The sequence below is a fragment of the Leptosomus discolor genome, chromosome 6, assembly GCF_034619465.1.
Source record: "Leptosomus discolor isolate bLepDis1 chromosome 6, bLepDis1.hap2, whole genome shotgun sequence".
Taxonomy (NCBI): Eukaryota; Metazoa; Chordata; class Aves; order Leptosomiformes; family Leptosomidae; genus Leptosomus; species Leptosomus discolor.
The window spans coordinates 60,119,331-60,133,268 of NC_141396.1; the positions used below are offsets into that span (position 1 = coordinate 60,119,331).

Consider the following 13,938-nt stretch of genomic DNA (forward strand, 5'->3'; position numbering starts at 1 on the left):
AGTTTTTGACCAAGTTTTTTGTAATACTGAATGTCTTCATGGTGAGACATATAATCCAAGCCTCCTTGCTGCTTCAGAAATTCTCGGTCCTTTTTTATTAGGGAAAGGGTAAAAGTCTAGTTTGTTGCAGGCCGGCATGCATTTTGTAGAAGAAATATGTTGATGTGTCCAAACTGCTGAAGCAGCTGATTTCAGAGGAGGCTTTTGACAGGTGCTTGAAATGTTGCTGCCATTGTCTTTGCTGAAAGTGTTCAACGTGCTTGAACTTCCCAGCTGACTGAGCGCAGATAGTTCACTTGCTCCTTCTAATTCCTGGTGTGGCAGCGTGCCGTTTCCCTCTGAAATCAGGCTCTGATTGTCAAAACTGCACGGTCTGTTCTTGCTGTGGGAAGGATCCCCGGCAACTTCTTGACAAGGGGCTTCCACCAGGCGGTGAATTCCCAGATGGGTACGCCATGGTGAGTTGTCTTGAACGTTGCCGCTGCTGGTCATCTCCAGTCTGACCTGTCTGACAGGAACGTGTTCTGTAAATGACTTTGATCTTCTAACTGCTTTATTAATTAAAACAGCGTTGACCATTGGTTCTGGGAGGACAGGTTCATGTTCACCTACAAGAGAAATGCATATATGCACGTTACTGTGGTGGCGACAATTAAGGGTGTATTTTCTGTGGGAGAAACTCAACTGAAGAGCTTTAACAGGCGAGTTTACTTGTACTCTTTCCACCTGTGACTGAGAGTAGTGCAACTACATCTGATGACAGGTTACGGAGTAAAAGTATTTCATCCTCGGTTTTGCAGTTCTGAGGACATAAATGGTACCCTAGGGTTAGTCAAATGAAAAGTGGAGATTTGTCAAGTCAGTATTGATCTAACCAGTACTCTAAGACTCGTTGACAACACAGATTGAGAATTGACTTTCAGTAATTAATTGCTTGTAAGCAAAAATTCTTAATGTGAGCAGGCACTTGCTCCATGTGTGGGTAGGTGCTGGGATTTGCAAGACAAAAATGCTCTTTTTGATACTGTTTGAAGTTTGTATTCACAACTTAATACTGTGACTGCTTCGAGATGAAAGAAGTTGTGGATTTCTTTCTTCTTTTTCTTAATGAGGGATCATTAACATATAGGCTTGTATTTTACTATTTTACAGCAATTTTACTATTGCAGTCAGTCTAAATGGTGTAAAGTCAATAGCTTATCACACTAATGTTGCCTGAATGATCGCTTAGAGGAAAAATCTGCTTGCTCCACGAATGGTATAGAGTAGCTGTAACAGTGGGAGGGAACCTGGTCTTTTCTTTTTTCCTGCTATCCCCATAGCTTAATTTCTAAAGCAGTATGAAAGTTACTGCTAGAAATGTATAAGATATTAGGGATAGAAATGCTAATGCTACTTAATTGCATGTAGCAGCCATCGAGTTACTGAACATGACTGGCTTTCTGTGCCTTGAAAATGAGTAGAAACTGAACCACTACACTAAAGATAAATAGTGCTGTTGACATTACAAGTACTAATGAAATGCACTTCAGTTAGTAAAAATATACTTTAAAGTAGAAGTTGTGCAGAATGCTGACCTTATTTACAGGGTTGAGTTATAGGAACTGTGTCTGCAGTATGAGTTATGAAGCATATTAAAGTGAAAAAAGTAGACATCGAAGAGTGCTGATGATATTCTGAAACAGAATATCTGAATAGCCATTTAGAGAGAATTTGAGCCCTGAGTTTGAAATGAAGCTAGTGCAAATAGGATGCTGCCTTTAAAAAAACCCCAACAGCACAACCCCACCCCCTTTAAAACTGTCTTTCATACCATCTTTACAAGGAAGTATTTGAAGATGTCAGACCCAGCTAATTTACTGGCAGTAAATGAGCCTGTATGACGGGGCTTTGGCTAAGGAAGGGCTTTCACTACTGTCGTTAGCTCCCACTGCTGAAGCAGCACCACCAGCAAAATACAACAGACTAGGTTGGCCACGTAGGGTTGATCTGATAAGAGCTGCTTTGCAGCAAGGCTCTGGGGGTGAGAACTGTGTCAGCCCCCATCTTCTGTTCTCCTGTGGTGTTACCAGGAGAAAGGAAACTAAAGCACATGCAGAGCTTAGGCATATAATGTGCTTGTGCATATGTCTATACAGTGAAGGATGCTAACAGTGAAACCACAGAGATAAGAACACAGAGTTCTCTATCATGTAGCACTGAGAATCACAGTTTTGACTGGACTTTATCCAGAAAATAAAGCTGAGCTTGCGTGGCTACAAAAAGTCCACTTGCAAAATAGAGCCCTGTGCGTTCTGCAGAACAGCACAGTATATAGCACCAAGCTGCAAAAATTAGGGTTTGTTCTCCAGACGTGAGGAGAAAAAAGCTAGAGAGAAGGAACCGAGAGACTGAGGTGATGCAGCTTTGCACGTTCTTGTGGATGTAATTGCACTCTTGGCTGAACTGGCATTGATAGCCAACATCAGGTTTTATCTTGAACCTTGTGAACTTGTCATCAGAAGAATTACGATCTGGCTTGAGTTGGTCAGAGAGTTCAAAGCAATCTGTCTAGTCCAATTTTAATAGTCTGGACTGGTTCTGAGTTCAGGTTTGATTTGATTCCTTGGCTACAGGTGCAGCACACAAAATTGAGCAATGACCTCAGATAGAAATGTGAGAGTCCCAAGCCAGGGTGTGTTGAATTAGCACACATTCAGCACTCTCTAAACTTCTAAACAAAGCTTTAATTAGACAGATCTTTGGTCTGCATTTTTGTTCTTATATTGTGCATCATTGCCTTGTTGCAGGGTTGTTTACTATCTGGCCTTTTCCATACACTGTCATCATAGATAGATACTTCTAAGGTTCTGGAGTGACAAAAGTTAATCTTATTTCAAGTTAGCTTGGCAAATACTTGGAAGAGATTTCTGCTGTCAGAGCCCCTGTGTTTATTCTGTTGTGACTGCTTGTGCTGAATGTTCCTATTTAATTCCTAAAGTAAATACTGTTTTTCAGCTTCTTAGCCAATAAATAATTAATACACTGCTGTATTATCCCCTAGCTGGTGACTTTCAAATCTTGTCATGCTCTTTGTTCATCAAATAATCAGTCACAGGCAGAAGCATGAACGTGACTGTGTGTATTGGGGAAGGATCAGAAGAAAGTTGTTTTCAGGTGACTTCTCAGTTACTAACCCACCAGCCAAAAACGTACAGAAGTTAGAGAATCTTAAGTTCTGTTTAGAGGTGCACAGTTTCATAATGCTGGCAAACAGTTAGTGACATACAAAGCTGAAAGTCCTCAAGGAGACTTGGAGTTACCATTCCAACTGCGGTGCAATAAACCTGAAATGCTCAAAATCCCTGTGGCGTCACGAAAGGACGGCTGGTCTGTCAGGAAGGAACAATTTAGGGTTTTACTACGTTTTTACTTTACTTACCAAAGACCTTCAGCAGGGATTTTTAAGACCATGAGGGACCGAAGGTGCCCTTTTTCCGTGAGGCTTGACTCTGATGAGGTTTTTGTGTTTGGCCTTCAAGGTTTTTGTGTATGTGTGGGGTTGTGTTGGTGCAGTCGTCATTGTCGTCCCCTTCCCAGCCCAGCCATAATCTTACCCTCTAGGCAGGGAAACAATTTGCTGTCAGTACAAAATACTGATACATACGTGGACTGCCTTTTGGCACTAGCTGTAATTTCTGGATAGTTTAAGCTCGTAACTTAAGGAATGTACCTGGCTACCCCGAGATGTGTTCATTTCTGCTTGATATTCTTGGAAACTGATGGATAGAACAGGTTCAAAGTGCTCAGCTATGTAATAGGTTTTCCCAGCTTCCAAGCCATAGGAATGCACAAGATCAGCTTTCAGGACACTGAGAACTCAGCATAACACAAAAATCCCAAACTTCAGCTGCTTCTAACAGCAACATGAATCCCTTCCGCACAGGTTGTTTGAAGACAGACATTCAGGGCAGTACGTTATGTGGTTTTGTGAATGTTTTGGGTTATGCGTGTGAAAATACTGCCTGTGAACTTCCAGCCTTACTAAATTATAAACTTCCCAGAAACTGTGCAGTCCTACTTTCTTAGAACTTTTCTTTAATTTTCAGCTGGTGTCCTTGCAAAAAATCTGCTCTGATTGCACTCATTATATCTGAAGCTTCATTTGAATTTAATCTGAATACAGACTTCTGCTTCCTTTCTTTAACTAACTTAACGTTTCTGCTGTAGCTCATTAGATGGGCTGTTTTGTTTTCAAGTTTGTTGCCTTTTTATACCTGATAAAATAAGCTTGTTTATATATATTTTTTTTCTTCCTCACAGAGTTTTAAATTCTTTAAATTCTTTTAACATAAGAAGTTCTAGACATTTGGATGAAAGACTGTTGAAGAAGTGAATCTGTTGTATAGTTCATAATTATGTGTTTTTTCAGATGTTTTGATGATAGAGCCTGATGCAGCCAAAATCTAGAACTGCTGAAAAATGTAGAGGAAAATGTAAAGAAGTAAATAACCTACATTCTGCATTTGTTGAGCTAAATACTAATATGAGAGGTGAATGAAGCATGTTTTCACTATTGTGATTAAATTCAGAAGATAACTTCATTAATTGACTTAGTATTTTCAATATCACTTTAACTTGGAAAGTAAATGAAAATATACCAGTGTATATATTGTAAGCAGTAGTCTAACAAAAAGCTTTAAAGTATTTGTAAGTTTCTTATATAAAATGTTTGACATAGCAGGTAGATGAGTGATACGTGCAGTTACTTGGTTTTCTATTTGTTTACTTTCCAAGCAATATGCAGTGAAAATACTTTCAAATCAGGATCTCTTGTTCAAAACTTGTGTCTTCGTTACCCACTATGACTCAGTATAAATTATTTTTTAACAAAAAACCCAACTTGTGCTAGTCACTTGGTATTTGCTATTGTTTTACACAGATGAAGAACGGGAAAAGAGACAGAAGACCCAGAATTGCTTGTTCTGATGAAAGCATTCAAGACAGCAGAAACATTACAGAATACATTGCACAAATACACTGATGATAGACATGAAGTACGTGGCTCCTGTAAGAGTTACCGTTTATGTTTATAATTTTTCTTTACAGACATAAAACCTGTAAAACTTTATCTCAAATATGTTCATGTTTCAAATCCATGTTAGTGTTTCACTGCAGTGAAGCTAATTGATGACCACCTTTCAGTGAAATGAATAAAACCCCAAAATGACAGAAAAGGCATTCAGTTTGTACCTGTCTTGAAGCTGAGCAGAAAAAGAACAAAGCTCCGAGTTATTAAAGATTTAAAGAAATAATCTTTACATACATATTTGCATTTTTCCTATAAACATACCTGTTTTAAATACAATAATGTGTGACTGCAGCTTTTGCTTCTGTTTTATATGGTCATACTGCTCCTCAAGTAAGCTTACATCCATCTTGGTTGGCTGCTTATCACGATCTGAAGCCTGTTGCTCTGAGGTGTGAGTCACTGAAAAAATACCAGTCATGTATTTGTAAGCCTTCACCATCTGTTCCAACAGGGAAGAAAAAGTCATGCAGAAGCAGGACATTTCCTTCATTGTGTTGGCAAAAAAGCAAATCACGTGTGAAGCATCTGAAATCTTCCTAAATAAAGAAGTAACTTTCTTCCAAATACGTACGGTGACTTCTTTCAGAAGTGTAGTGGTCTGCTCTGAAGTTGGGGATTTCAGTCAGCTTGTTTTCATGTGGTACGTCTGGAGCTACTGCATACAGAGTTCATGATTATAACTGGATAGTTGGATTTAATGTTGACTTAAGGCTGTGAGCATATGAAGCTTTGCCAAAAAAAACAGTGAAATACAAAACCTCACTGACCACAGTCAGGTGCACAAAGGGCTGCGTAAGACTGGTTTATGTCGTAATGTTAATTCTTAAAGGGATGCTATCATGGTGACCTCCCCAGGACAGTAGATCCACCAGGGCAATCTTTCTTCAGGTTTCTTTCCAAGTATTTTGTGTCTTTTCCTTTCCACTCTCCCTTCCTTAACTTTCATTCAGTTTCATTTTTTCTGCCGCTTCTCAGGGCAGTGGGGTGGGGTGGGAGGATTTCTTATACCTTGATAATTTTGTGCTTATTGCTACCTTTTAAGAATGCATTAAAGTATTCAGGCCTGGGTGCAGAGTCAAAACAGTAGGTAGCAATGACACTTGGCATTGGGAGGCTGGAGATAGGAATGCCTTACTCTGACTCATTCAGGTTTTCTGCCTTTCTGTAAAATTCAATAAACTATAGAAGTAATAATTTTGTTACTGAGAGCTGAACGAACTCTTCAAATGCATGGTAAGCCACGTTTTAAAAGTTAATGCACATGTAATAGTATTATCTAATAATGAGGCACAAATTTTAAAAATACATGGCTTTTGATTATACCAAATAAAGTACGAGACCATGTTCGGACTACGACCTGCAAGTTTATGAACCTGAAATAAGTCCATCTGATACTGTTGCAAGGGCCCAAGAGAGGAGTACGTGAAAAAATAATGCAATTTAACAGTAGTTTTAATAGAATTGTGCATCTATTGTGTTCCTGGCAGAGAAAAACATTGCATAAAAAAACATTGTGAAAGGGCAGTGTGTGGAAAGAATGCTGGCGTGCTGTATTTTTCCAGTTACTGGCAGAAATTATGTGATGATTTGCATTATAAATGATTTACTGAATCAGGCTCAAGCCCTGCAGATCTTGGGAATCCCTTGCGTACGCAGGTGACAAGACTCTATGCAGTGCATCGAGTTTTGGTAAGGCTCAGCAGGCTCACGTGTGTAGGTCTGCTGTAACTTACTTCTTCATAATGGCTTTTGCTTTCCCGATACGCTTGTGTCTTCCAAATTGTGTTGCCTACCTCAGCTGCAGTCCTTTTCTGCCTTAGCCAGAGAAAGAACAGTCAACACCGTACTTTGTCAGACACTGTAGATACTCTACAAGTTAGCCTCCCTCTTGACCTTGGAGAAAGCACGTGTCATGTTAGAGTTGTTCTCGTGTGCCGTGGCTTTGGTAGATCTACTTTGATACTCCGCCTTCAGTAGTGACAAACACCTAGTGCTCTGTAGAAAGGCGTACCTCAGCTGCCTTGTTTGTTCCGGGTTCTGAGTTGTTGGCACATGGAGTCCTCTTTTGGACCTTCAGGCAGTTGGTTTATACATTGGGGCAGGAGATTTAATGAACCTCATTACAGTTTGAGCTGGCATTCAATACAAACATTATTAATGGTCATAAAAGTTACCCAACCTTTTTAGAATTCCAGTCACACTATTTGAATCACTGACCTCCTCTCAAAGTGACTTCTGCAACTGTGTGTTGCAGAAAGATTTACCAGTACATCATCCTTGAACATGAAGTGTAGGCTCTGTCTTTTAAGATGTACACTTAACTTCTCATTAGAAGAGCATTTAAAGTATAATGAGTTTGTATCTGATCAGAAGTCATTATTATTATTAATTATTTGTACTGTATCATTCCCTCAGGATCACAGAAAAGCCATCGCACTTAGTTACGCAAATGGATTATACAAGGCAGTCTCTTCCCAAGCAGTTGCGTGGGTAAGCAGCAAAACCAGAAACCAGGGAAACAAACCAGATGCCCAGTGAAATGAAGTGCAGATGGTACAGCAGAGCAGTGGAACCAGGAACAGGATTAGCTTTTGTTTTGCTGAGCCAGTCCCATATACATTGCAGGGAAAGCTGGTGAACAGGGCTTCTTGACTCGGTCTCAAGAGGTGTGTGTATACATATGTTTGTGTGTATACGTGTTTGTGGGCGTGTACTTTGCTATTGAGGCGTGTCTCTCTCTCTCTAGACACACACACATATAAATACGTGTGTGTTTTGTGAATAATTTGCAACCAGGATATGATTCATAAAATGAGCTGCAGGTCTAATCTACACGATATCACAAAGTGCATAGGGTTACTTGTGGTTTTGATGTGTAGTGAGCTGATGTAACTGATCCTTGTTATGCCACTGAGATATTGAAACTGGATTACCCATGGGTTCTGTTCTTCTACCACACTGAATAACTTCGTACCTCTAGCCTGTTTAGGTATTAGTAATTAAGAAAAAAATTAAATTTTCATATTGTCATACATACACGCAAAATTATGACTTCTGTTTAAATCAGTTATTCATTCAGTCTTTAAATGGGGTTACTTGGATCTAAAGACCACGGTATACTTCTAAAATACGCAGCAGGTGGCACTCTTGGAGTGGCATGATTGTATGTTTGCCTTAGCCTTAAACGTTTGAGGTCTCCATTTGGCCTGCAGGTTGCTGAGGACTAGAAGCAGTCAAGGCAGTTCCTAGCGCTGGCACGTGTATTTCCTAACAGTACTATAGGTTTTGAAAATTTATTGCCATGATTATGTTTGTGTAAAAACTTGTCTTTCTTTAATTGAACAAACTCGTGTCCAAAATGCCATCTATGAGTGATTTTCATTTGATTATCCACTGAAGTCTGAAGTGCTGTATTTCCCTTAAGTCTGTTCTTCCATCACACAGTGGAAGCAATTCTTCATTTCCTTGAGGCAAAAAATAGGAGAATACTTCATAATCCCAAAGCAATGGCTTTTAGAACTTCAAGTAGATGTTTACAGCCCTTGACCTTGGTTGCAAAATCTCATTTAATAAGATGCAACTAATTTTATCTCCTACTAATTAATTTGTGAGTAGTAAATTAGTTTTTTATTAAAAATTGTTTGGAGGACCTTATAGGAATAATTGTTGGTTTAAAGATAATTAAAAATGCTCGTAATTGTTAACTGACTGAATGCATTTCCTGTAGCACTGGATTTTACTGCACACCTGAGACCAGAGCTATATAAGATTATTCATGTTGTTCATGTGCAGAATGATAGACCTGTCCAACACTGTCCATGCAGGTTGCAAAGACAGAATACAAATATCTGTAGATTTTAATTGGCACAGTTACTGTGATAATCCCCTTTCTCTAGCTTTCTCTAGCTGTTTTTATTTATCTATTTATTTAAATGCAGACTGTTAGAAAATGTGATAACAAAAAGAAAGGTAAAAACAGGGTGGCTGCAATTATTTGAGTTCCACACAGTATTAGTAGAATTGATAGTAACTGTTCACTTTCTAATTAGGTTTTTTTATAAGAGCACATATATTTCTGTTATTTGAAAGCCCAACCTTACAGCATGCCACAGTTAGGGATTGCTTACATAGTTAGAGCACAGGACTTTCTGGTGATGCAAGATTATTTTTTGCTGCTCTCTGCATGTCTGTCCTAATGGCATGAAGGAGCCTACGATGCAAGTTTTCAGTATGATCTCGAGATGTTTCTTCTGATCTGACCTTTCATGGGCTTTCAGACAGAAAGGGTTCAAGTGTGTCAAAGGGAGGGTGGCCCAGCTGTCCTTCAAGCCCCTCTGAAGGTTTGGTGAGCTTGGGAAATAATGTAGTCCGCTTTCACATTTCCTTGATAGGATTCTATTTTCCCCTTTTATCCCTTGGGGTCTTTATCTAAATATAATTAGGTAGTGTGTGTGTGTATGTAGGTATATATCAATCTATCTGCACATCAAAAATAAATCGGGAATGTGACTGTTAGCTGGTCTGAGAAGGTTGCCTGGTTAGTACCGGCAGTAAAATGGCTTGCCTGATTCCTGTTCCTTAGATCCCTGAGGTTCCCAAGTGACTGAATCCAGTACCACTGATCCAGCCCTAGTGATCAGGAGGGGGTCTGCAAAACACTGGTGTGCCCAGAATGAAGCAGAAGCTGTAGAAAGCTCCAAATTGTTCCAAGTGCAGTGGTGAGCTCTAGCATCTCTGATCCTGCACCCTGCCTGGGTGCCTGTTCAGGCTTAAATCAAGCCCACCAAGTTAGCACTGAGGATTTCATACCAATCATCCCGGGCTTTACCTTTAACACTCACCTATCTGGCTTTGCATGTGCTGGGAACTTGGTGCTAACCAGTTCCCTTTGCAGAACCACATTTTTTTTTTCATTTTTTTTGTGGATGGTAAATGAGGTCACACTGAAGTCATTGAATTCATCTAGGTCAAATGGAACTGTGCTGGTTGTGAGGAGTTAAATGCAGCAGATGTTCTGTATGTATTTTTTGTGCCTGGCATTCGCAGAATTTATAAACCTCTGTTCTTCTGTCTTAACTCTGTTGGTGCTGAGGATTAAATAATCCTTCTCTGGAGTGTCACCTGCTGTGGAAAGTAAACTAAAATGCTGAAATTTGCTTTGTTAGAGGGCTGCTCACTCTGTTGGTTGTCTGCATTGTTAGGACTGAAATCTCCCCCTCTGCATCCAAATTTTGGGTCAGGAGTTGTCCATTTTGTAGTTCTCCTGTCCCTGCCCACCGAGAACTTCTAAGATTCCCCTTTAAAAGTGACAATATGCAAAGTCTAAGAAGAAATTGAGGGTATTTACCAGTCAGAGATTTTAAACAAATGAACCCTGACATCTTCCCTTACGTTTTCCCTGGCTTCCTTCTTAGTTGTCGGGTTTCTTAAAATACTGTGAGAAATAAGATGGTTAAGTTTACTCCATTTTGACCTCCTAAAACCGTCCATGAGAAGAGGGTGAGAGGGAACCAAGTGGCCTTCAACAGTCCTCTTCAGAGGATTTTAGAAATTCAGTGAAGCTTCCTTGATCCTACAGATGCCTTCAATTCCAGTTACTGAAAAGCAGAGTTCACATTTCTGGTACTGCTACCTAAGTATCTTTTCTATACCAACTACTCTGACTGTTTCCTATCCACAGAGCTATGGCTACAGCTCTGGGACGTGACAGCAGGCGGTGTTTATTCGTTCTCCCAAGAGACGTAATGCACATATAGCAACTCGGAGAATTTCCAGCAGGGTCTAAAACGAATTGGATAAGCTATGTAAATTTTCTGCCTTGATTTTTCCACCTGTAAACTGCATGATTTTGATTCATTCTTGATTGCAAAATGATTTTTGATCCTTGCAGGATGGTGCTGAAAAGTGCAAGGCTTGGCCTTTATTAGTTTGCACTTCAGGCATTGTTTGAGTAGGAATGAGTTTATCTCTGATTGTTTTTAATCAATAAAATGTACTTATCTGTAAGTGGAGTTTGATAAGAATCAAGTACAGCATGAAAGAACTGGTTAATCTGTTGTTAATGAAAAGTTTTATCTGGATGACAACATCTTGCTTCTGAGGTACTTGCTTTTGAGCATTAGGACACAAACCACTTCAGTATTCATCTTCAAGGAAATCTGCTGGCTGTATAAGTTAACTTTAATAAGCCTTGCAAATGACTCTAGTTAAGATAGCCCTCCAAAGAGGATGGTTAAGTACTATTACTATTGTGAGAATGAATATGGACTTGAAATCTGGGCAGGGAAGGAAAGTATCCTAAAAATAATTTGCTATTCAGAAACATCCTTCACTTCACTGCCACACAGACATCTCATGAGGAATTTGTACTGCGCTTCATAATCACTAGTAGCCTAATTGAGTCAATGAAATTACATCTGTAAAACTAGAGTATGTAAAACCAGATACAGTTCCACAGTTCCTGATTCAGTACCCACGGAAGTCAACACATGTTCTGCTGAATTCGACGGAACAGAAATTGGAGGATTTTATGTACATGATGAATAAAGGCTGCAAATAGACCTGTGAAACTGGCAGTAGAATTGAGACTGTGTAGTTGAGCCATCATTGACATTCTTTTCTTGTACCTATTGTTCATGTGCGTGTATGTGGAATCCTGTGCCAAGTCTTCATGATGTCTCTGTAAGGGGCCTCAATTGGGTAATGCAGTACCATACCTGGGATTTTGAATATGCCCATGTCAAGAATTAAATCGACCGATAAGTTTGTAAATAATGACTATACCTAAATAAGTTGTGTCTTCGGTCTCCATGTAACACCTGCGGTCTGAGCTGTCTCTTGTGGAACTTGTGCATAGGGCTTTTGCTGGATCTTTATTCGGACTTTCATCTGTTCACAGTACAGTCAGTAAAATTACAGCAGATAACGGCCACCTCGACCCATTCCTTTAAAACCTCAAGTACTTATTCTTACAGAGGGACTCCTGAAGCTCTCCTCAGCGTTTGGAGGTACGGACAAACACAGTGGTTACCACAAAATCATGTGCAAAAGTACCTGTAACAGGTAAGTGCATATTGAGGGAAAGGAAAACATTTTTGGTGTTATAATGCCATCTCAATAAAAAGAACAGCAGCTTCGTCTTCTAAATTACGGTACTGTGGTATTTTGTATTATCAGTACTTGGTTAAACATTGCTGGAGATTTTGTGATAAGAGGGTGCCTGCAATGCTAAGTAGAAGGGGAATGACCTTTACAGCATTGTCATTGTTCAGATATCTTTCCAGTAGGTAGGTCTAGTGCTCAACCTGACTTTTTTTTTTTTTTTAAGGTGATGTGTTAATGTGTTACTGTTGTGTTACTTGGAGCTTAACACTGTAAACATCTCCCACCTAACTGGCAGCATTGCACGTGACTATCGAGTTACTCGGCAAATAGGTTGGCGTTCATCTGACCCAGCTTACTATGTTTAGCGTTTCTGAGGCCAATGAAAGAGCCCCAAGATTTCTTACTGGGAAAAGGACAATCGTGCCAGTGGGCCTGACAGTGCCAGGTCTAACACAGACCGCTGCCGTTGCCACATGTGCTAACTGATGTCTGTATGTGCAACGACTCTTCGCTGTCCCGCTGTTTCTGCTGTGCCAACCTACTTTGTTGTGCGAATGTGAAATACCCGTTTGGGACTTAGAAATATTTGGCTGCCCTGCTACTGAAAATAACTAGTTAGGTGCCCACCATCTACTGCTGGAAGCAAAAGGACTGGTAGCTTTGTAGTTGCCCATGGACTTCTGTTAGTTCCTGTGAAGGTGTGGTACTTCCACACCCCATTAAATTAGGTAGCCAGTATAAATCAGGATAGCTGGACTGCTGTCAATACAGTAATCCTAATTTATAGCAAAGGTTTGGTCTATCTGTTCTCTCTCGTTGGCATGTCTAAGATGACATGATGATAATGAAGCGTGGTAGTTAGGCCGTCACCTTTCGAAGGAGTTCACCTGTGTAAAGCTGAAGAATGCGGTTACGTCTACGTTCATATCAGGGTGCAACTGAGATCAGCAGCAGATTTTGATACTCGAAGAGAGAATAAAAAGTGAAAAATCTCAGTATGTAGGAATATGGAATACAGTTAAAATAATTTATGATTTGCAGTGAATTGAGTGTGAAGTTCAAGTTAACTTGACAGTGGGGGAATGAAAAAAGGCATTAATTGCTGTACTAGTTATAACTTAACCAAACAGCCAAGGGCCTAGCAGAGCGTGGAAGTATTGCTTCCCCATCAGGTCAGAAACAGTTAATAGGAAAAGGGGAATAAACTCACTTTTCCCTTTACCCTGCTTTATGCATCTTGAGTGATTAATCTGTGCTCTGCCTCAAGCTGTTAATCTGCAGTGGTGACATTTCAATTATAAACGGCATTTTGTCCATCCCCTCTGGAAATTCTGGATTTGTCGGTGCTAAAACATCACTAGTACATGAATGCAACCTCACTGATAACTGCATAGCTAAACCCTGTTGGCTTTCAAGAAACAATTTGAAAGGCTGTGGTAGTATTTGCAACCATGAACTGTAATGCACAAAGAACAGCCATGCGCAGTTTCCATCCACAAACAACTAAATTTGAGAAAACGCTGCCTTGATGGAAGGATGGGCAACAGAATGACTGGGTAAGGCAACGATTCTCCAAACTTCCCGATTTTCTGTAGAAAAGCATAAAGAGTGAAAGCAGCAACATTAACATTCCCATTCTGTCCTTGAGTGGGTTGTCCTACCCTATTGTCTTGTACCCTTGTTCCTAATTTAAGGAGCTCTGATAACACCAGGGTGGTTATTCCAGCCCCAACTTTTCTGTGCTATTAAAGCAAAGTATTTCT

The 13,938-nt window shown here is 39.9% G+C and overlaps 1 protein-coding gene across 1 annotated transcript; it reads right to left on the reverse strand.

Moving 5' to 3' along the window:
- Nucleotides 1-36: 36 nt before the first annotated feature.
- On the reverse strand, nt 37-5,561 carry C6H9orf152 (chromosome 6 C9orf152 homolog). Its single transcript, XM_009952916.2, has 2 exons — nt 5,333-5,561; nt 37-608 (listed from the first exon to the last, which is right to left on the reverse strand). Exons 1-2 carry the CDS (start codon nt 5,559-5,561, stop codon nt 37-39), a joined length of 801 nt encoding a protein of 266 aa, XP_009951218.1.
- Between the last annotated feature and the right edge of the window lie 8,377 nt (nt 5,562-13,938).